The sequence below is a fragment of the Otolemur garnettii genome, unplaced genomic scaffold, assembly GCF_000181295.1.
Source record: "Otolemur garnettii isolate 467f Iridium unplaced genomic scaffold, OtoGar3 scaffold00031, whole genome shotgun sequence".
Classification (NCBI taxonomy): Eukaryota; Metazoa; Chordata; class Mammalia; order Primates; family Galagidae; genus Otolemur; species Otolemur garnettii.
Genome location: NW_003852426.1, coordinates 14,759,815 through 14,782,854, shown reverse-complemented (window position 1 = coordinate 14,782,854; position 23,040 = coordinate 14,759,815). Strand labels below are relative to the sequence as shown.

Here is a 23,040-nt window from a genome sequence, read left to right as displayed (position 1 = left end):
CCATTTTTTGGTTGCAGCCATCATTGTTGTTTGGTGGGCCCAGGTTGGGGATTCAAACCCGCCACCTTAGGTGTATGTGGCTGGAGCCTTAGCCGCTTGAGCCACAGGTGCCGAGCCCCGGCTATTTTTTGGTTGCAGCCATCATTGTTGTTTGGTGGGCCAGGCTGGATTCGAAACCGCCACCTTAGGTGTATGTGGCTGGTGCCTTAGCCACTTGGGCTATAGGCGCTGAGCCTGGTTTCTTCCTTTTCTAATTTTTTTTTCTTTTTTTTTTTGAGACAGAGTTTCACTTTTGTCACCGTAGGGTAGAGTGCCCTGGCATCATAGCTCACAGTCTTGAGCCTCAGAGTCCTGGGCTCAAGCAATTCTCTTGCCTCAGTCTTCCAAGTAGCTGGGGGTACAGGCACCCACCACAATGCCCAGGTATTTTTGTTGTTGTTGTTGTTGCAGTTGTTATTGTTGTTTTAGCTGGCCCAGGCCAGGTTCGAACTCTCCAGCCTCGGTGCATGTGGCTGGTGCCCAACCCACTAAGCTACGGGAGATGCCACAATATTTACTCTTTATATTCCTAACTTGCTATCCATTTTAATCTGAATAGATGTCAAGTTATTTTTCTGCATTTATTAAGAATATTATTTTTTAATTCCTTTGATCTATTTATAGGATTAATTAATAAACCTTCTAGTATGAATGGTCTATTTCTTTAAGTTTTGTAAAATTTGAGGCCGGGTGTGGTGGCTCGTGCCTTTAATCCTAGCACTCTGGGAGATTGAGGCAGGTGGATTGTTCAAGCTCAGGAATTAGAGACCAACCTAAGTAGGAGTGAGATCTACTCTCTACTAAAAGTAAAAAACTAGCCAGGTGTTGTGACCACCTATACACCCAGCTTCTCGGGAAGCTGAGGCAAGAGGATTGGTTGGGCCCAAGAGTTTGAGGTTGCTGTGAGCTATGATGCCATAGCACTCTATCCAGGGCGACAGAGTGGGATTCTCAGAAAAAGAAAATTATAAATATTATGGGCATACTGTTTTCTTTTACCATGTTTTAAATCTCTCTGCTATCTAAGTATGTCTTCTTTTTCATTTCTAAAATAGTTTTTCATAGTTTATCCTTTTTTTCTTATTCAATTTCACCAAAGGCTTTCCTATTTTATTTATATTCATCTTCATATATTTGTTTTTGGCTTTTTAACTTTCTGTTTAATTGTTATCATCTCATTATTCCTACTATCTCAGGATCAGCTCTGTTGTTCTTTTTCTATTTTCTTAACTTTAATACTCAGTATATCAAGTTTCACCTTTTCACCTTTTCCAAGATAAAGATTTAAGGCCACAAATTTCTCCTCAAAATCACTTAGAGAAGTTGGTGAATAGAGGGCCAGAAATTGGGATCTAAACCCTTCTTGAATTATAAATAGGGCATCTTTAGTAACCCACTCTATTAATACACATATGACTGTTCTTGCCTTACATATCTGTGGCCTAAGGATGGGGGGGATGGGGGGTGTGACTGAGTCTGAGTCTGGCCTGCCTGCTATTGTCAGCCAAGTCCAAAATGTCTGTCTTCCTCCTATCATCACACCCACTAGGCATACCTTTTTTTTTTTTTTTAATTTCTTTGTCTTAGGCATAGTTCTGTGTTCCAAGTCCCCTTTGACTAAGAAGGTAAAACTTAACCCTAAATTGATTCAGCCCAGAGTAGATTTTAGTCAGAAGAAGTATAGGGGGCAAATGACACCACAAACAACCCTGACCTAGTTAACTATTTTGCTTGCCACCTGTCCTGTCTCAGGCACAAATCACTCCTTTTCACTGTGCAGGTCTCAACTGGCTGGATTTCTGGGCCATGCACTGGGCTCAGTGCCAGCCTGGCCCACCCCCACGCAGACAATAGACTGCTAGGGATGTGATACTACTGCTGGATGGTAAGGAAATCGCACAGGAGGAGCTGAGGTTAGTTAGACCTCAGGAAGGTTTCACCTCGCTGGTTTCACCTCGCCAGGATGAAATGAAAGCTCAATATCCTGGGAGGCTAGGATCCCTGAGGATGTGCAAAGTGGAGATGTCTCTTAGGAATGTTTCAAAGACCGACGAGGAAGGTGGATCAGCTTGCATTATGATGCTACATGCTGCCTGTATTTTTCTGTCCCCTTCACTGCTTGGTAACTCGGGGGGTATGGGGGATGGGGAGAGGAGATTGCTTTATATTTACCTGATGCTTTGCAGTTCGCAGAATATTTTTCCCATCATTTAACCTTTCAGCTTCAGTTTTCTGGAGTAAAATGAGCATAGCAAGTCAGCATTTTAGAGGGTTACTGGGAAATGGGATGAGACCATTGTAGTTAAGACCGCTAGCACAGAGTGGTTGGTAAAAGAAGTCCTTGTTAAGGCTGGGTTTGGTTGCCAACGCCTGGAATCCTAGCACTCTGGGAGGCCAGGTGGGTAGATCGCTTGAGCTCAGGAGTTGAGACCAGCCTAAGCAAGATCAAGACCTCGTCACTACTAAAAATAGAAAAAGAAAAACTCGCCCGGCATTTTGGCCAGCGCCTGTAGTCCCAGCTACACGGGAGGGTGAGGCAAAAGAATCGTTTAAGCCCAAGAGTTTGAAGTTGCTGTGACGCCACAGCACTCTACCGAGGGCGACAGAGTGAGACTGTCTCAAAAAAAAAAAAAAAAAAAATCGTTGTTATTCATTATCTCAGCGGAGATTCACGACCCGCGCGGGAAGCAGGACAAGTGTTACTGTCCCTGATTTACAGATGAGAGACCCGAAGACCGAGTACCTGCTTCAAGGTCACTCAGACACAGCAGGCAGCGGAGTTGATCTGACAAGCAGTCAATCCCCCCAACCCGCCAGTGCTGAGAGGGGCACAGTAGTGGGGCAGTACTCCCGCCAGGGGGCGCGCGAACCAGGTGACGTCACCCTCCCCTCCTCCTCCCGCGGGGCGGGGCAGGAGTCCGGTTCCTTCCTCTACCCTGTTTGGGCCGGCCGACCCGCGGTTCTTGGCTGTCCGCTGCGGGGAGGGAACTCAATGGTGATACATACTGGAACTCGCTGGGATGGGAGAAATGAGGCCCGATTCTCGAAGTTTTCAGGGTCTGAGGTGTAGGGAAGGGGCAGCGAATTGCCTAGATTGGGGAGAGGGGGATACCATATTGAGGTTTATCCTAGTAATACCACGTGGCTTCCTGGATCCTAAATTTCAAGTCCATGCATATACTGTCATCCTGTATCTTAATAGGTGAGGAGCTGGAGCCACAAAGGGTCAATGACTTGTCCAAGGTCACCTAGCTGACACATTCTCAAGATTTAACACCCCCCTCTGAATCCAAACTGGTTGTCTCTTTTCCACCAAAAGGTCAGAAACCATCATGGGGGGTCCTGCAGATTCACTTAGCATTCACCCTGCTGTCTAGAACTAGGATGCCAATCTGCTTCTTTACAGGGAGCAGTAGACCTGCCAGGTTGAGGCCTGAGGGAGCACATTCTATGCCTGGGAGCACCTCCACAGGAAGCCAGATCATACTGAGAGGGACTAGAGGAGTCTAGCTAGGACAGAGAGCCATTGATAAGTTGGGGGGCTCTGCCCATCTGCATACTTAAAGCCAACTTGTCCCAGGAACCAAATGAGCCTCAGGGCCTGGGTGGACACTGCCAACCAGGTCTCAAGACAGATCTGGTGACTGACATTCCCTCAGAAAGCCACTCTTCTTGTGTGTGTAGACTTGGGTTTGATTTTCAGGCAAGGCTTGCTTGCTAGAGGACAGAACTATCTCTTTAAAGTGACTCTGCATTTCTCTGCTTACATCCATTTTGAATTACTATCATAGTTTAAACCCAGAACAATTTGGCTTTTGTTTTTTCAGGGATTGAGGTTCTCCTGTCACACCTCACCCTATACTTATTGGCTTTACAGTATCTTTACCTCAAAGAATAGATACACAGCTATCTTCCAATTTATAGGTTACAGCTGCTTCATTTCTGTTTTCCAAGAAGGCTGCTGATTTTACTGGGGCTTTTAGCTTTGTTCAAGAGTGTTTATAGCCCCACATTTCACCATAAAAGATTAAACAATACAGATATTTCTGCATTGCAGTCACAGCCACCCCAGGGACAGCAGCTGAGCAGGCCTGGGAGGGGCTTTTCCTATCCACCTCTCAAGTTTATAGTTGAAAACAAGTCAGAAAAATGGAAATGAATTCAGGCGACCACAATTTTTTGGCATTTGCATTTGAAATCTGAATATTCTAAAGAATATTCTTTAACATCAATCTGAGTACAGGAAGGGAGAAAGTGATCATATCCTAAGTATTTTTCTTCTTCCGTCAAATCTACTTAACATGTTATCTCTCTCTCATCTCACAGGCAATGGACTATGCTACTGGAATCAGGAATGTGAAAACTGTGAGGAGGGATAAGTTCCACCTTGGGACAAAGAAATGCAGTGAAGCAAACATTTTCTGAATTACTTCTGGGAGCCAGGTATAATATAGCTTGAAAAGCTAAAACATGCATAAAATTAGACCCTAACCTCAAAAAACGTAAGAGCCTGATAGCTGGAGTAAGGTAAGAATATGGAGTGGATACCTGTAATCCTAGCACTTTGGGAGGCCAAGGCAGGAGGATCACTTGAGGTCAAGAGTTTTAGAGCAGCCTGGGGAATAAACTGAGACCCCCATCTCTATAATAAATTGGTTGGGCATGGTCAGGTGCACATGTAATCTTCTCCTTCTACCCAGGAGGCAGAAGCAGATGGACTGCTTGGGCCCAGGAGTTGAAGCTGTATTGAGCTATGGTCACACCACTGCACTCCAGACTGGGTGACAGAGCAAGACCCTGTTGCTGGTGTAGGCTCAGGAAATGCTTGGGGGGAAAAAAGCATGCTCCAGGGTGAGGGACCAAAATACCCCTAAGTTTGTTTTCAAATTATTCTTGTGGCCATGTATAGGATAGATTGGAAGACCTGGGAGGAAGTCCCAAAATGCTGGGCAGGAGGTGGTAAAAGGACTTCAGGAAGAAATACAGGATCTCTGAGGCAGCTGGTGCTGAGGAAGGACACCAAGAGGGCTTTCAGGGGGGTTGGGTACAATGGGGAAATTAGGGAGGACTGCGGGCCAGAAGAGGAGAAAGAGCTGTCAGGTTTGTATTTTCAGTTTGAGTCACTGCCAAAGGGCATTGATAATCAGAGGAAGAACCCTCAGGGAATCCCTCACCTTTCTGAACCTGATAGTAAAGGAATACTTTGTTTTCCACCACCTCAGGTATATACTCTGGTTAGATAAATTAGTACATGGACTTGTTCCTAGTACAACTGTATACTTAGCTCCCCCATTAGGGCTTCACAGCTCATCAAAGAGCCTTAAAAATGTGCTAACAGCCCTTAATGAGGTCTGAAGCCTTCAATTAAATTAAACTCTTGTGAAAAAAGAAACATGGACAATGGTGCCAATTCTGTAGCAATCTGCTAAGTCAGGGATCAATGAGCAGTTGGGTTGCGCCTTCTGTCTTTCTGAGAGGAGTCTGCCACTCAGGGGTGTGGCGGAGCCTAGCGTGGAAGGGAGTGGCGCACCATGGCCAGAATTCTGCACTCACCTCCAGTCAGGAAGGCTTTCTTGAGAACTGTTAGGGCCCTCTCCACTGAGAATCTCCCAAAGTCCCCTATCAATCCTCCCTTCCATAGACCAGAATTGGGGGTTGATAAGGGGAAGGCTTGACTTCAGTGTGAGGACACATAGGCCCCTTGTTCCCCAGGAAGTCTGGCAGGCTGAGCTTTGGTGTCAGGGCAGGGTGCCAAGTAGGGGAGAACCCTTGGGCTTCAGTCTCTTCCTGCCTGGGGGTGTGGGAGTACAGCCAGGAGCTGGCCAGTTCTGCAGGGCTCACTCCTGGGGCTGAGGACAGAGTGGAGGGGGGTGGCAATGAAGACAAAGAAAAAACAGGGAGCTGTCTTCATCCCCAGTCCTATAAAGGGATGAAGCAGCAAAGAAAAACAGCCTTTCTCAGTCTGGGCCAATAGTCCTTATGTCCTGTTTCCAGGCCAGTCACTCCCCTGTGGCCCCAGCAGGGGGCGCTGCAGCCCCTCTGAGGCCAAGAGGGGGCCCCCCCCCCACCAACTCCCCTCAACCCAGGCCCAGGCCTGGCCAAGGCCCAGCTGGGTCACACTCATGCCCCCCGAATTAGGCTGCCAGCCCTCTCCCCTCTCCAGGGCATGAAACTGTGACTAGAGGATACAGGGAGCCATGCAGGAAAAAACAAAACAAAACAAAACAAAAAAACAAAGGTTTAATTAGAGAGCCTCTGAAGGCACCTGGTTTCTGTCAAATATAAAAAAAGGCAATAAAATGGCAACTGTACAAGGTGCATGATGGGTAGGAAATGGGCAGGCAGAGCTGGGAAGGGAACATGGAGAGAATGGGTGATGAGGTACATAGGGAGAAAGGAGGGAGGGGAAATATCAGATCAGACCATAAAACGGTCAGTCCTGACCCCTGGCTATCCCTGGTACAGGCAGACAGACACACAGACACACACACACGTGTACTCTCTGAGCCTAACAACCTCTGATGCCCTGTTCAAGCAGGGATCAGAGCCAAGGGTGGAGAAACTCAAGCAGATACAGACAATGTGCCCCCTTGACTCTGACCCTCAAGCCCACAATGTTCCTACTGTCCATCCACAGAAGCTCCCTCCACAGAGCCTGGACATCCAGGCCCAGCACAGGCCGTGAGAAAGAAGAGAAAAACCTCCAGACCACCCCTGCCATGCCCAGCAGAAGGAAGGCGGGAGAAGGCAAGCAGGCAGTGCAGTCCTTTTGTCTGTCCATGGTCACACAATTGTCCGGAACAGGAAAGAGAAGACAGCCCCCAGTGCCAGGCCCAGGCACAGAAAGAAGGCCATGATGGTTCCCGCTGTCTCTGCCTCAGCTGGCTTCACTTTCCTAAAGGAAAAACGGGAAAGGTACCTTAGGATGGCCCGTGTGCCAGCCCAGAGCATCTAGGGTGGAAGGAGCACCAAGGGAGGAAGACTTGCCTGACTACTGACCAAATCATTTTACCATCATCTCCCAAGCTAACTTTTCCCTCTTAGCAGAGCATGTACTAGAGGCTATCTTTCCCCTCCCAAGAGCCCCCCACCACATCTCCACTAAGTAACTTGGGCATTCCCCCAGCTACCCACTACCACGTGCAGCCTAGATGGCCCTCCCTAGTCGTCTCTTGTCTTGGCTTTAGGATTGGGGACGTTCCTTTTGCCCTTTCTCCTTCTACTGAGTCCTCCATGGTAGCTCTAGACCCTGCCTGATGCCACCAAATTCCCAACCTAGCCCTACTCACTTGGGCCCAAAGCACATGCAGAGACTGGCGAGGTAGCCGTTGGAGAAGGCAAAGGCAGCCATGAAGATGATGAACCAGGCATCATGCTCAAAGACCACAGCCAGGTGCTGGCGGGGTTGGACGTTGCACAGCATCAGCAGGGGCACGAACACCAGCCGGGCGAGCACCAGACCTGGCAACCAGCGGCTGTCCTTTCCGGGCTGTGGATACCAGGCAGTGTCTTAGCCCTAGCTGGTCCCCAGGGCATAGCCAGGCCCTCCAGGACCTGAAAAAAACCTCAAAGCCTGGTTACCCTTAGGGAAGTACTAATTGTGGGGGAGTGAAGCCTTCTGAAATGCTGGTAATATTCTATACAATTGACCTTGGGTATGTGTGCACATATACATGTACATATACATATATTTATACACTTAAGATGTACACTTACTATACATTAATTATGTCTCAACTTGGAAAAAATAGTTCCCTTACCAGCCTACTTTTTTGGATTCCCCCTTTCTGGGTCTTAGACTGGACTCTCCCCTCCCCCAGGCCTGGTGACCTCTTCCTCTACTTACCCACATGACTATAGCTGTGAGGCTCCGGCCCAGCCAGTCAAAGATATTGAAAGTCAAAAAACAAGACACAGGAATGAAGTAGTATCCTGGAAGAGGAGATTAGGGGATGGTTATCAAGCCCCAAGAGGCAGATATAGCAACCCTGACCCTCACTGGGCCTCAGCTTCCTCTACAGTAAAATGGAGAAGATGCTTCCAAGCCCAGAGAAGGGCAAATGGACCCAGGAAAGTCTGGCGGGGAAGAAGGTAACCCAGGCTCCCCTTCACCCCCATTCCCAGCCCAGCTCAAGATCCTATCTGTCTCCATCATAGGATCCCATGGCATCCTCACCCCAGTCGCTGGTGCCCGCGATGCTGGACTTGACATCAACGGTCACAGCGGGAAACATCCCAATGGTGATAGTGAAGATGAAGCAAACAGAAAAGGCCAGGACTGAGATCTGGAGAGAAGGGGAAGGGGATTCACCCAGGTCCCTGTGTCTTCGGGTCAGAAAGGGAGGAGATAAGTGGCAGGCAAGAGGGAGCAAAAGCAGGGGAGAAGGAGCAAAAGCACAGAAAGAGAGTGAGGGGTAGCGGGTAGGACACCCCGCCTACATACGTTTTTGAGGATGGCTCGGATAGGGTGGCTTTTGTTGATGGGCTCAGAGTTGGAGGCTGAAACTCTGGACTCTTCTTTGCCTGCTCTTGGCTCCTCTCCTGGAGATAGGGGGGTGACAGGTTGTGGAAGGATCTTTAAGTTGCATGAGAAGGGCAAAAGGAGATGACACAAACATTCCCCAGAAGGGCTAGGATTAGTTGGAGGTGGACCCCTCCTTTGCCAGTCCACAGCCACACCTTACCCCATAGCCCAGAACTCCCCTCCAAGTCCTCACAGTTAGAGATGTGGGGCCCGACCTCTCCCAGGAGTCTCAGGTCATGTTACTTCCTCCCAAAGAGTCTGAAATCGCTTCCCACTGCCTCAATCCAAATGCCTCAAGTATGCAAGGTCATCGAGGATCTCTCCCCGAATTTTACCTTTCCCAGCACTTATTTCCTGTTGTCCCCCTCACCCCACCCTTGGTCCTCCTGTCCTCTGGCTCAGGGCTGCCAACTAACATAGTATACTCTTTCCTGTCCTCTTCACCCATGCTGTCCCCCACCCCAGCTTCTTCAGCCTCTTCAGACCTTGGGTAATGAGGTCCAACTTCATCTCCCTCTCCCCAGGCCCTTCGAGCTTGAGCTGCTGGTAGTAGTGGTAGAATTCCTATCAAGAAAGGGAAACAGAGGAGGTGAATTCAGAGGTAGAATCTTCAGAATTCCTATCTCCCTCAGGTTTGGGCTTCCAAACACCCTTGGTCTGGAACCTCGGACCTCCAGGACCCCACACCCCAGCTCCCTCCATTTGCTCACCAGGCGGGGAAGGCCCAGGTAACAGATGATGGTCAAAATGATAACGACACAGGCTGTGATAAAGTAGCCGAAGGCACTTTCTGACAGTTCCGAGCCACCTGTGGTGGTGTCAGTGATCAGAAACAGGCCCTGTTCCCTCCCCTGCCACCACCAGCATACCAGGCAGGTGGACAGCAGGACTTACTGGCAATGGCGCAGATCATAGCCACCGAGGAGAAGAGGCCTGCTAGGCCCTGGCCACTCATGATGGGGGCTGTGTAGCTGGCGGGCAGAAGGCCAGCCAGACCGAATAGGCTGCCCTGCAGGATGGCACCAAATGCTGAGGGAACAGAATGGGCATCATTGGGCACAAAAGGAGAGATTTCAGGGAGCTAGGGCTGGCAGTCAGGGTAACTGTGGCTTTACTCCCAGTGAGTCTTGATGCTGACCTATCCTTCTTTCTGCCACCCCCCAAGCCCCCAATTCAGGCCTGCTCAGGCCTCTGAATCCCAAATACCCCCACAGTATCCAGCTGGGGCTGCTCTCCCTGGCTGATCATAGGCCTAAAAAAAGGGCAGAGGTATGTGGGAGGTTTCAGCCCACAGGCCTCCTCCCAGCTTACAGTTAATGAGCATGATCTTGATCATGGTGATGACAAAGAAGGGCAGAGCATCCAGCTGCACCTTCACCAGGATGGCAGTAATCAGGAACACCAGGAAGATGGCCACCAGGCTGCCCAGGATCCGTATAGACTGGGGGATCCTGCCGGGAGAGGCCAAGGGGTAGCAGAGAGGGATGGGCAAGCTGGGGCTTGGCCTAGAGGTGCAGGGGGACAGCGAGGGTCCAGCTGGGTGGGTGTGGATGCTTACCTCTGATGCAGGAAGGAGTTGAGACAGGTGAAGAGCAGGAGGGGCAGCATGGCACATAAGGTCATGACATTGTTAAAGATGGCACTGAGAGAGTTCCGCGCTGGCACGTGTGCTGCGGGGGCAGCTGAGGGCTGGATATCCTGGCTTGGTCTGGCAGTGACCAAGGACATATTCTCAGACTTGTCCAGGCGATTTGTGAAATACTGTGGGGGTTGCAGAGAGGAGACTTGAAATCTATCCTCCTGTGCCCAAGGTATAGACCCAGGCCCTGCATGCCCAGTGGACATGACCCCTGAAGCCCTGTCCCTCCAGCCTCACCTGAGTGGCCGTCATGAAAAAATTCCAGGGGAGTAGTGTCCCTAGACCCAGCATGAAGAAGATAAGCCAGACAGCTTTGTATCTGGGAGAGGAAGGAGAAGCCAAGTTACCCACCACCCTACTCTATTCCCAGATCAGCCCTGGGGAAGCTCTTCCCTCCTTCCCTGCCCATTGGTTTCTCTGACTGTCCCAGTGCATAGGGCATCTGTGTTTGTGTCTGTGTGCCTGTGTCCTCTTATGGGAGGGAGTTTGGGGGGTGGGTGGGGGGTGCTGTCCTAGGATAGGGAAAAGGGCACACATTCCACAAAAGGGTCAGCTAGAACTCAGGGCGGAAGACTACAGTCACAAAATGGCATAACTGAAAAGACCCTGGTTCTCAGCCCCGAAAGGCTCAGGGGACCCCACAGTCTGGGAGCCAGTATGACCCACACATCCGGAGATGGTTTGGAAATCCTGCTAAAGGGCTGGCGGTGGGTGGGTAAGTGAAAAAGCAGACATCAAGTTACTTCCACCCCCACTAGGCAGTCTGGAAGTGATTATGCAGTGTGGGCTGGGACTGTGTGGCTCCCTGAACAGGATTCTGAGGTCAAGCAGCTCTCAGGCCATTCTAAACCTAGAGAAGAAGGTGGGTGGGGTGCCTCAGGGCAGCTGGGAAGTAAAGGAGTTAGTGCTGTTTTCTCCAGGCCCAGACAGAACTGGCTTTGTAGAACATACCACCTAGGGCAGGCAGGAAGTATGGGGACATCATCTGGGCCGCAGAGAGTAAACAAGAGCCACCCAGCTTTGGCCAGAGCAATGCCCCAGTACTTATACCTCAAGGTCTGTCCCAGACAGGCCAGCTTTCCCCGAGTTGCCTTTGCCTGCAAGCTTAGCAACCCCATCCCCTCCTATCAAGCTCTCCAGGTGTGTCTGTCATACCCTCCTCATGACCAACACCAGCTTTCTTCAGAGATGGGAGGATAAACCCCAAGGCTATAAGAAGACAGGTTTGGCCAAAGTGCAGGGGCCTGGATCACTAGCAGGCCTCTGCAGGGAAGACTGGTGAGCGCCCCAAGTGGGCAGGTCTGAGCTATTACACCTGCAGCCCTCAAGTTCCTAACATACATGCTCCCTTTGAGGTAGAAAACCTAAAAGCTGTGTTCAGAGGCCCTGAATGGAGGGAAGAACTCCCAGCCAAGGGCACACAGGAGAGAGGGTTCAGAGATAGGGCTGGGAAATGAGCAGGCAGTGCAATGAGGTGGATGGAGATAGGAGAGAGCTTTAGGGAACTGTCACAGGAGAGGCAAGACTGGGATGAGGCAGCCGGGATCAGAGGAGGGGAGATAGGGAGCCATCCTGGGCCTGCACTTGCTATGCCTCCTTAAATTCTCTCTCCTCTAAATAAACTCCTGAATGGACCCTCTTTTCTCTATTTTATAGGTGGGGAAGTGGTCCCAAGGAGATACAGCAAAGTGCTTAAGGCCTTACAGGCAGAAGTGGTCTAGTCTCACAGCCTTTGGCACAGTTGGGAGGTGGGGTGGACAGGGGAGATACGAGGAGTTTGGGACTAAGTTGGAGGGAAGGACAGAGCTAGAGACCTGGAAGGCATTTTGGACCTCAGGGCATCATTTCTCTAACTTTCTTGAGTCCTAGACTCCTTGGAGAAGTTGAATCATGCTACAACCTTTTCTTCCAAGACATTCACAATCATAGTTGTAAGTCTAATTTGAGAGTGTTTAACCTCCAGAGGTGGAGAAGTGAAAGGAGGGTCAGATTAAAAACTAGGATGGACCAAGGTCATCTAAGACAGAGGCCTCAGGGGAATTCTGCCAGATGTGCTCTGGAATGAGGGGTGCTGTCAAGTATGTCCTCATAGTTGTGGCAGGGAGGAGCCAGAAGCTGCTGACTGGCTGGAGATCAACAGTGGAAACACTGACAGGCCAGGAAGGGACTGCTGCCCACCACCCTGGCCTCCCCACAAACATCCTAGCCAGGATCCAGCCAAGACATGCATGGTCCCACCCCTGATGCAGATCTGACTCATGGCAAATCCAGATTCCAAAGGACACCGCACCCATTCCCTGGAAACCCATTCCCTGGATCCATAGTCCAGGCCCCCTGCCTTACCTGTCCTGAGGCTGGTGATTGGTTGTCATGGTGATGGTGTTCTTGGTTTTGCCTGGCTGATCGATCTCTCCCTCTGGCACCTGCTGGGGGCAGAAGCATTGTGAGGCTGTGTCTTAGCCCTGCTTCTCCACAGGCCTCCTGTGGGGGGAAGGGGACAGGGCAGGCAAGCTGAAGAGTCTAGCAGAAGCCCCTCTGGGTCTTACCCCTTAGGTCCCCTCGCCTTGATCCCCCAGCCCACTGACTGACCCAACAGACCAGTCAAGTGGGCCCCCCTTGCCTGCTCGGGCTCTACCTGGCTGCCAGCCTGGCCGCTGCCACCGCTATTTTTATCCAGCAGATGAAGCAGTTTATAAGCTGGGAAACAGGCAGCGGGTGGAGAACTGGAGGGAAGGAGGAGGAAGTTCGATTGAGAGGGAGGGAAAGACAGTCAAAGGCAGGGAAGAGGATGAGAGGGGTCATGGACAGTGATGACAATGGAAGGAAGGAAGGAACAAAGTAGAGGAGACAGCAGAGGGTAAGAGGGAGAAGGGCAGCAAACAAACATCTGCAGCCGTAGTTGACAAGGACAATGACTGAAGCCAAGCTGCAGAGGCCTCTCCACCCTCCCTGGGGAGGCTCTAGATTCATGGCTTAGGTGGGCTTGGGGAGAGCTTCTCTTCTCCTAGGGCCACCCAAATCTAGCCTCTCTGCTGATGGCACCTCAACCTTTCTTTCCAGCCACTGCCCAAGGCTTCCTATTTGCTAGCCAGGTTTCCCCGAAAATATATCATCATGGGAGTTGGGAAATAGCCCCTCCAACAGCCTAGCATGGTCCTTCCCCCAATCCTAGCCCCAGGGTCACCCAGTCCCCTTAGTTCCTCTCTGTCTCAATCTCTGGGGCTTGTTCTCTTCCCCTTTCTGAGAAGGAAAATTGGAGGAGTTGGGGGGAGGGTCACAAGCTCTGACTAACTGCATGGCCCCCAAATGCCTAGCCTTCACCCTCAGCATCCCTCTCTGCTCCCCATTTGTGTAGCGGGAGCCCCCTGGCACCAACAAATTAAACAGCTTTCCTGATGAATGGCATAAGAAGTTAGACAAACATGCACTGACACATCCCCCACACGAGAGCCTAGTTCAGGGACCAGGGCTTGCTGTTTGCGGTGTGAGAACAGGCTTCCCTGCCCTCCCTATGTAGGGACTCACCGGTTGCCCAGACTCACCCACAGAAGGGTTAGAGCAGAGGGGGCCTGGAAAGTCTCCAAGAGGTGGTCCTAGTCCAGACTCAGGCAATGGGACTTGTCTGCAGGGTCCTGGGTGAGGGTCCATAATGAAAATGGTGATAGAAGGCATATAAGGAGAGTCCCTCAAGTGTCATGGGGCCCCATTCTAAGAACCTCACAAATGAAGCAGCAGCAGCAAAGCCAATAGATAAGAGAACAAGGAGGCTCAGCAGGGGGCTGAGGCACCCAGCCTCACAGGTGCAGCTGAGGCCCTGCGTTGAGACAAACAGATGCAGCTGGGCACCCTGACAACCTCAAGGGGCTTTTCCACCCCTCCCTGGGTAAATCCCAGGCTCTCCAAAGGTCTTCCTCAGTCCCATAGCCCACATCTGGGTTGTAGGACAAAAAGGGGAGGAGCAGACCCACACCCTTCCAGATGGAGGCACAGGATTCTTCCAATCATCCTCTCAATAAATATTTACTGAGGACCTCTCCAAGATAGCTAGGCACTGTTCTAGGCAACAGGAAAGAGTGATTGAACAATAGTATTTACATTTTCTAGAGGGATGGAGGCAAGAAGGCCCTCTGGGATGGGGGAGGAGGAAGGACCAGGACTTAGTTTTTCTATTAGGGAGGAGGGAAGGTGCCCCCCCCCCAGCTTCTCACCTCAGCACACCCTGTGCCCACCCCTAGGCAAGGTTCCTGGCGGTTAAGAACAGGTGCAGCTTTAAGCCAGATGGGAGACTGGGGGGGGGGGTGGTATAGCTCCCCTTTCCCTTGGTAAGACTGCCTTAGGCTTAGAGAAGAAGAATTTATTTCTTCACTCCTCCCAGGTACACCCCTGTTCTGTTCTCAGAAGTTACCACCCCAGTCCCGGGCACAATTCAACTCCATAGGCAGCCCTTTCCTCCTGCCTGCATCCTAACAGTCAGCTGGACAGCCTAGATGTTTTGTTCTTGTTTGCCTTTGCCCAGCAGCAACCTGGGATCTGCTACCAGCTCAGAGCATCTAGTATCCCTCCATGCATGTCTTGGCTTGCTAAGATACGACCCTGAAAGCAGCCACCAAATTGAGTACCACCCTATTCCAAAACTCCCAACACTTCTCATGCACCCCAAATTCTAGACACCTTTGTAGTAAGCATCAAATTCTCCACTCTCCAGGATTTCATGTAAGAAAATATCATGTAAGATTTCTTGTACCTAGAGATCCCCCTCTTTTCCTCACAACCACCCATAATTAGTACAAGATTATTTTCACATAGTCGGGTGCAGTGGCCATGGCATTCTACATGGGGCAACAAGGTGAGACTCTGTCTCAAAAAAAAATCATAAAGGCCAGGCACAGTGGCTCACTCCTGTAATCTTAGCTCTCTGGGAGACTGAGGCAGGTAGTTCGCCTGAGCTTATGAGTTCAAGACTGGCCTGAGCCAGAGTGAGACCTCGTCTCTAAAAATAGCTGGGCATTGTGGCTAGTGCCTGTAGTCCAGCTACTTGGAAGGGTGAGGCAAGAGAATTGCTAGAGCCCAAGATTTTGAGGTTGCTGCGATGCCACGGCACTCTACCAAGGGTGACAAAGTGAGACTCAAAAAAGAAAAAAGACTGTTTTCACTGGACAGCGCTAGCTGAGGTTCAGAGAGGTTAAGTCATTTGCCTAAGGTCACAAAGGCTGGTGTGTGGAGAGCGAGGGTTCAAATTCAATGTACAACTTATTCTAGGCTCCTTCTGGGATAGGGAGGGAGGTATAAAGGCTGCTTCCAGCTAGCTCTAGAGACTAGAAGATGGGGGAAAGGGGGGCTCTCCTCCACTTAAAAGTAAAAAATGAAGTGGGGGTCAAGATCATTTCTAGTCTGTGTTAGCTGTAAGATAAACTTTAATTCATTATTAGTGTGGAATTCGATAGGCGTTAGTTTCAGGTGCCAAACATAGATACAATTTGCATGTCCTTGCTTATGGGAGGTTAGCAAGGAATTTCCTTAATGGATGTTCTGTAGGACCAGTTCTTCACAAGTGCCTGAGGCTTTTACCCTCTCTTTTGCAGCTAAAAGAGACTTTGATTTTCTTTTTATACGTGGCATGAGTGTCATGCGTAAGGCACCCCACCCTCTCCCTATGACACACACACAAACACACACACAAAGGCGCGTGCTAGCATGAAGCGCTTACACAGGCAGAAGGACAAGCTGAAGGGTCTGGAGGTTAGTCAGATAAGTAGGTAAAGGCCACGGGGTTGGAGAGAGAGCCCCAGAAGAGTGAGAGACAGAGGTGCAACCAGCCTTCACCCGTTACTGCTCTCTCCTGGTAAGAAAACCTGGGTATATGAGTCTTTGTCTTTCACTTAGTAAATGAGTAAATTAGTAAATGAGTAAATGAGTAAATGAGTAAATTAGGACGCTCCCAGGGACACGAGTCAGGCCAGTAAAAGGCGGGGGTTAAAGAGACAGCTCCTCTACCTCCATTCGCGTCCCTCCATCCCCATCCCCCTCGCACAGGCAGTGAGCAGCGCGGCTCCTCCCCAGTACAAACAACAAGAAGGATAGGGATTAACCGTCCACTCGCCTGCCCCCTGCGGAGGTCAGCTTGACAACAGCCGGCCTTAAGCCCGGGAGGCAGGTTGTCCACACCGCGCTCCGGTGCTAGTTCCCGCAGGGTCCCCAGGAGCGCAGGCCGATGCGCACCACGTGCTGTGCGGCTCCGCACGTTCGGCGCGCGGGAAGAGAGGGCCCCACCCAGCATCCCCTTTCAGAACCGCAAAGCTGTCAGGCCCGGTCTCTCTGCCCTCTTGGCAGGTAGGAAGTGTTTCCTTCTGCCACGGCGATCCCCAGCCCCCCAAACCGGGTCACCTGCTGGAGATGAACTCCTTCCACGCTGAGATCTGCGAGCTCTGCTGGCAGCTTCCCGCGCCCTCCTGAGCACATTCAAACCCGCCCCCAGCTGGGCCCGCCCGGGCCTAGCGCCTGCCACCATTTCCCCCAGCGCCGGCCCGCCCTCAACCCCGCCCCCCGGCCCGCCCCTGCCACCCCCACAGCGGCTACACGAGCCCTGGGGCTCTCCTTCCGAGCCCCTGTGCCCCCAGGGCCGCCAGGTTGAGTTACTATGTATGTAGGTAGAACTTCTTTGGGCCCTGCCACACCAGAGTCTGCCCATCATGTGGGGCACATGGGACTAAAGGGTACAGCTCCATACTGGGTACCCCTAGTCTCCAACGCGCCAGGTTACGCATATTCCTACAGAATCCATCTCCGGACTCTCCCATCTGCAAATCCTTTGCTCAGACAAGCCCGGACTCCCCAGTTCCACGCTCCATCTCAGATGTTCCGTTATCCCTCCCCAAACCCTGCCCACTCCACTTTTCCATCACATTGTACTTTTATTTTATTTCCAGCCCCCCCCTTTCAATGCTATCTTCTTCCTTTCAGCCCCTTCTTTGTTTACTTCAAAACTGCCTCTGTCCCCTCACCCCATCTCCTGTTGGGATCCCTCTGACTTAACTGTACTGTGACCTGCCTGGTGGGCTCTCCCACATCTGGCCGGTACAGATCTGGCCAAAGACACACAAACACAACACTACCCACAACTCTGACTTGAAGGGGGTGTGTGGCTATGTGTGTGTGTGTGTGTGTGTGTGTGTGTGTAGCCTTCTAATGAGTCACCCTTTCTAAATCCAGTACCTTGGAAAACTGAGGCACAGTTAGGAATAGGCAGAGAAACAACTAGAAATAGCCTTACATCCTATTGTCCCAGCCAGGAGATATTCCTCAGAGGCGGAAGACTTGCTGAGATCTATACCCTTCTAGTTGGGGAGGAAGGGGGTGGGCATGCTGAGGAGGTGATCTGTCAGGTACCTCCAAGGACGGTGGAAGGACTCTGTCATTTTTGTTGGGCAGTAAATGGGGTGAAGTGGGGTCATTCACTGCCCCTACAGCAGCAACCAGTGTTAAAGGATGACCCCAAAGTTGGAGAGGTCCTGAGGAGAGAAAATCTATCCAGGCCGCCCACCTCACCTCCAACTACCCAGAGACCTGTCCCCTTGAGAAGTTACAGACACAGATTAACAATTAGCAGGACAACACTATATGGTTAAGTAGAATCACACCCTCTCCCCAGAGAAAGACTAGGCTCTAAGGAGAGGTGTAGCTTTTTGCTTAGGGCAGGTGGGCTCTCCCCAAGCTACTTCAGAGAGGCAGAGAAAGTGTCCCCAGCCTTCTGACTCCACACTCCACAGAGATGACACACATCTTCTCCTCAGCCCTAACCAAATAGAGGGCAGGAAGACAATATTTTTCTAGGCGCTGCACCATGGCTTGAGAGTGATTTCATGTCTGTATACAAACCCCTGATTCCTGCCCTCAATGTTTGTCCAGTCTCTCTTTCTTCCTCTCCTAGCCCTCCTTTCCCCTCTTCCTTGGCCCCTGGTTCTCTTCCCACCTTCCTTTCCCCCTCTCTGACCCTGTGGGGGTGGCAGGCCTAGTGGTTATACAGATCTGCCAGGCATGGCCAGACTGGTCATGAGTGGCTACAGTTTTGTACAGAGGGTACTGGAAGTGGAAGGAAACTGGAGGAAAGTGGTGGAGGGTCCCAGGCCAGAATGGAAAAGGATGGTTCTTCTCCCCACCCCTGCTGGGATCTGGCAGGCTCATAGGTTCGTGAAAGCCAGGGCTGTTATTGTTGGAGAGAAGCCCGTCTGGCGTGCACCCTGCCTGGGCCCCCAGCCAACACCCACACCCCTCCAAAGCCGCCTCCCCAGGCAGAGGTGGTTGCCGGGTGCCAGAGCCCTCTGCTGGACAACCTCAGAAGCCCCAACTCAGGCATTGCCCAGAATTTTTCTAGCCAGGCCCTGTCAGTCCGCTTCACCCTCTGCCCAGTCTTACTCCTCTGCTCACTCCCTTTCTGGGATCCCTCAGGACCTAGTCACAGGGATAGTGCAGGAAGGGCTGGTCCAGCTGCACCTCCACTCCCCACCTTATCCCCCACCCTGTATGGGTCTGTGGCTTGTCCTGACTCCCTTCTCTTCTTTGCAGGCCCCAAGCAAGCCTTACAACCTCACCCAAAGTCCTATCCCTCCCCAGGCCTGTGTCCTCTCAGCTGTCACCAACAACATATGTGTTTGCTCAAGTGTTTGCTTGGCATGAGAGTTTGTCACCAGCACAGGTCCCATGACTGTCTATGTTCTCAGTTGTTGTGTTTGTGACTATTTTTCCATGGCCCCAGGGCAGGGCTGGGACTAGGGAAGAGGAAAGTAAGACACTGCCTGCGTGAAGCACAAAATTTAAGGGGGCACCAAAAAAGCAGTAATCAAGTATATTTTAATGTAACCAAGATAAATTTTAATACAATGTCTAAAAATCAAAGTTAATGCAAAGAATCCATGATGAATAAAACATCAAAATTTTAAATAAAAACAGGTGTATACACAGGATGGGTACAAGGTCAAGGTTCAAGAAGACTTAAGTCTTTTTTCACTAGGTCTGGGCTTGGTCTTCTAGGCTAATTTCCCAGACCTCTGCCCCTATCCCCTACCCTCTGCTCTGGGCAGGTCTCTGATTTTGGAGGTATCCGTATAGTGGTGGTGCTAGAGTGAGGAGAAAGTTACTTAACTGAGGCATTCAAAGTCCCTGAAAACTATCCCCTCTTACAGACCCCGCAGATTCCGGCTCCACTGATGGAAACTCTACTCCGGTTAATCCCCCTACGCTGCCAGCCCGCCCAGCTGGGCAGCGTGAGAACCGCGCAGGCCCCGCCCCCACCGCGCCAGGCCCTCTGGCCGCCCCCCACCCCCGCCCAGCGCACCTGCTGAGACTTTGGAAGGGGCATCCGGACTGGGGGCGGGGTAACTGTGGGCCTGGCGGGCCCTCGTCCCTTTCTCTCCTCACCACAGGGCCGGGGCCGTAGCCGTAGCCGTAGCCATGGCCGGAGAGCGCAGCCCGCAACGGGCCTGACCGGTCCCTGCCGCCGAGCGGGAGAATGGCTGCAACCGGCGATCAAGCGCCCGCCCCGAGCTCCGCAGTCGGCTCTGTTCCGCCATGCGCCGCTCGCAGGTCGGGGGCGGGGAGCGCTTCGGAGAGCCGGCGGGAATGGAGGCCAGAGTAGGCCCAGTGGGAGGGGCCCTTCAGGCCAGGCAAGGGCTGTCGTGGGGCGGGTGTTTGGGGGCAGTTCGGACGCTCTTCACTTCTCTCCTGTCCTGGGGTCGCCTTCCCGAGAGAGGTGAACACGTCCTGGCTTTGGAGGACTTCTGAAGGAAGCAGATGGGCCTGCTGTCGGAAAGTCACGCAGGGCTGAGATGGGGGTGCAGAGCTCTGGTTTCTGGCGGATGTGGGGAGGACACAGAGGTCGGGAAAGGGCCCTGTATTCCTCACTATCTTCCCCTGGCCCTGGATAGAGACCAAGATTCATCAGGGAGGGAGAATTATTGCCTGGGAAAAATAAGCAAATTATCCGGAGGCTAGTATGCAAATGTGTCTAACAACTCTGATTTGACTCCTCAGGTACCTCCCCCTAGGCAGGAGGAAAGGATGCGGGGGAATTTTTTGGGTCGTGTGAGAGCCAAACTAGCTCCATTTTGTTGTTTAGAGCACAAGCCCCATTCCTAGCTGCTTACCGCATAGCCCTTCCACCCCAACCTTTGCCAGTGAAACCTGCAGGGCCACTCCCTGCTGCCTTCCCCCACCCCAGGTTGCACGCGCTGTAAACTGAGTCTCTTTAGGCAAATAGCTACTATAATAAACAATAAGTTTCTATTACCTTGAAATACAGGTAACCAGGTTGCACCAACGCTAGGCCCCGGTTAAGGGACCCCCCCACCCCTCACCTGTACCAATCCAAATTCACCTTTACTAGTGAAATCATCAGCTGCCAATGCAAATCCTCCTTTACTTCCTCCTTTACTAATGAAATCACCAACCACCAATGAAAAGTGTACTGTATCCGACCCTACCCCTCTTGCTTTCTGTACCCATAAAAACTTCCTCCACTCCGGGTTTGGGGCTCGTCCTCGGCTTGCATGCCAGGAGAGTCCAGGCCCGGGCCTCTGGGGCCTGAATAAACTCATCTCGTGCTTTTTACATCAGAGCGTGTCTCGGATTCGTCTGTTTGGGCTGTTTGGGAGAATAATTTTTCGGACCTAACAGTCGCTTACCTACCCTAGACCTCTTCTAGTGTGAAGTGTCCCTCAAGGGCACCGCTGCCCAGAGTGGCTGCCCACTGAGTCCCTTAGCAAACAAATCTCCCTCTTCCCACCATTACTAGCGGAGAATTCTCCAAACTCACTCAAGGACATTCTCCTCCTTTCTGTCCAGCCTGCCTTCCTTGGAGACAGACTCAAGACCTTACTGGGTCATAGTGTGGCATACAGATTGAACCCAGACCTACAATGGAATTGAGGGAAAAACAAAGCCTTGCACTTGTCCTCTCCTCCCAGCCGGCCCCCACCGGCTGCCTAGCCAGGTTAAACTGTCTTTCAAGGCTGGAGTCTGGGTGATTAGACTTTCAAAGGCATCCCAAGAATTCAAGTCAACAATATTTATTGATCACTTGCTGAGTGAGTGCAGGGCTTAGGGAACAGGTCTGCTTCCACAGAGAACCAAAATCTTATTTTAAGGTAGGTCTTGAGTCTGGAAGACAGTTTGGACTCTGGATTCAACTCTCATCTCTCAGCTAAATTGTCCCTTGTTGCTAGGTTAATAAGCATTATCCCTCACTGGACCTGGATGTCCCCATTTGCAGGGACTGGGTAGAGGTCAGCTCCTCTTTCCCCTAGAGGCCAGAGGTCTTTGGAGGAGGAAAGAAGGAACAATTGTCAATTTTCTGCTACGTGTTTGGCATCCTTCCAGAGACATTTCTGCTGGGAGCAGGGAGGCATGTCTGGGTCAGAACCCTCTCATACACTGCCCAGCCCCCACTATGTCTTCTGCCCACTGGGCAAGCTGAGGTCAGTACTGGTGCCAAGACTGTCCTGCTCCAGAAGAAAGCATTTCGATGGAGTTAGCTGCTGCCAGGAATCATGGCCTCATTTTTGGGAGCCTAACCTCTCTTTCCTCTCCAAGCGGTCCACTCTGGAGGCCTCCCCAGCATCCGGCGGGTGTCGCTGGCTGAGAATGAACAGCAGACAGCCCAGCAAAGCCTCTCGCATGTCCTGGGAGTCCAGGCGATGGGCCAATCTGCGCAGCAGGGGCAGGAGGTACTGGCGGGCCAGGCGGGCAGCAGGCAGCAGCAGACGGGACAGCAGCACTCGCAACAGCAGTGGGAGCAGTGGTGCGGGCATGGCAGGGTCAGTGGGTCAGTGCCTGCATAGGCAACCCAGGCTTTAGGCTTGCACTTCCTGCTTGTGCCTCACCTGGCAAAGACACACGGTGGGCAGAAATTCCCTCTCCCATTAGTTCAGTTCACAACTTCATATTCCCCAGACCTCAATTCGTGAAGCCCTTTCTTCTGACAAGGTAGCTGGGGCAGGAGGGTTCTCACCATAGCACAGATGGGGAGACTGAGCCCACAGTAAGAGTAAAGCAGGTGATAGAAACACCTATGGCTTGCTATTCTTCAGGCTCCTACCTTGCCTGGACCTTCTCATCCTCTAATCATCCTTCATTCTTGCCTCCTCTTCCTCTGTCCACCTAGGATTTCCTAACCCAGCAGTTCTCAACCCAGGGGTCATGACCTCTTTTTAACAATGAAAATACATCAGCATTAGGAAGGTTGAAAACCACTGTTCCTCAATCTGACAGTTCTCCCTCAGGCAATTCGAATATTTCTTTTGGGGGCTCTTGATCCTCCCTGACCTAAGTTAATAAGCATTATCCCTCACTGGACCTGGATGTCCCCATTTGCAGGGTCTGGGTAGAGGTCAGCTCCTCTTTCCCGTAGAGGCCAGAGGTGATAGGAGAGGTCTTTGGAGGAGGAGGGAAGGAACAATTGTCAATTGTCAATTTTCTGCTATGTGTCCCTGACCTGAAACTCCCTACCCTCCCAGGTCCCTCCCGCCACTCATCAGTGGCAGCTCTTACCAGTTAGAACCACTTCTCAGAATCAATCTCTGGGTGAATTTGCCTGCAATGGAGATAGCCTCACTGGATACTACACAGGGTAGCCCCACCCAACTCAGCCCCACCAATTATAGCTTGCCTGGGTGGGGGAACAATGAAGAGACAGCTGCATTCTGGCACCTGGTATATTGAGGGGAGGGGCAGCTGGGCTCACCCTCCTCTTCCAGTCTGGGAGTATAAAAGAGGACAAAATTCATAGTTTCCCTTGGTGGGTACAGACCTCAGAGTTGGAATCCAGATTGCACTTTCTAATTAATTG

The 23,040-nt window shown here is 51.5% G+C and overlaps 2 protein-coding genes across 12 annotated transcripts; both read right to left on the bottom strand.

Moving 5' to 3' along the window:
• Positions 1-6,260: 6,260 nt before the first annotated feature.
• On the bottom strand, positions 6,261-19,741 carry SLC29A1 (solute carrier family 29 member 1 (Augustine blood group)). Of its 11 annotated transcripts, none has more exons than XM_023512739.1 (14): positions 16,587-16,720; positions 13,728-13,834; positions 12,546-12,625; positions 10,440-10,521; positions 10,122-10,324; positions 9,875-10,014; positions 9,458-9,592; positions 9,274-9,371; positions 9,049-9,127; positions 8,483-8,580; positions 8,216-8,324; positions 7,886-7,971; positions 7,329-7,528; positions 6,261-6,934 (listed from the first exon to the last, which is right to left on the bottom strand). In XM_023512739.1, the coding sequence occupies exons 1-14, from the start codon at positions 16,708-16,710 to the stop codon at positions 6,823-6,825; spliced, it is 1,653 nt and encodes a 550-aa protein (XP_023368507.1). In that variant the 5' UTR covers positions 16,711-16,720; the 3' UTR covers positions 6,261-6,822. The 11 variants fall into 11 exon arrangements, with proteins under 11 accessions (XP_023368507.1, XP_023368511.1, XP_012660197.1 ...); XM_012804743.2 differs by lacking the exon at positions 16,587-16,720 and adding an exon at positions 19,534-19,578 and having other exon boundaries at positions 6,817-6,934; positions 12,546-12,628; XM_023512749.1 differs by having other exon boundaries at positions 6,817-6,934; positions 12,546-12,628; positions 16,587-16,688.
• A 2,007-nt stretch (positions 19,742-21,748) lies between these two features.
• MYMX (myomixer, myoblast fusion factor) lies at positions 21,749-22,148 on the bottom strand. The gene has a single exon (XM_023512751.1). The coding sequence runs from the start codon at positions 22,001-22,003 to the stop codon at positions 21,749-21,751; it is 255 nt and encodes an 84-aa protein (XP_023368519.1). The 5' UTR covers positions 22,004-22,148.
• Between the last annotated feature and the right edge of the window lie 892 nt (positions 22,149-23,040).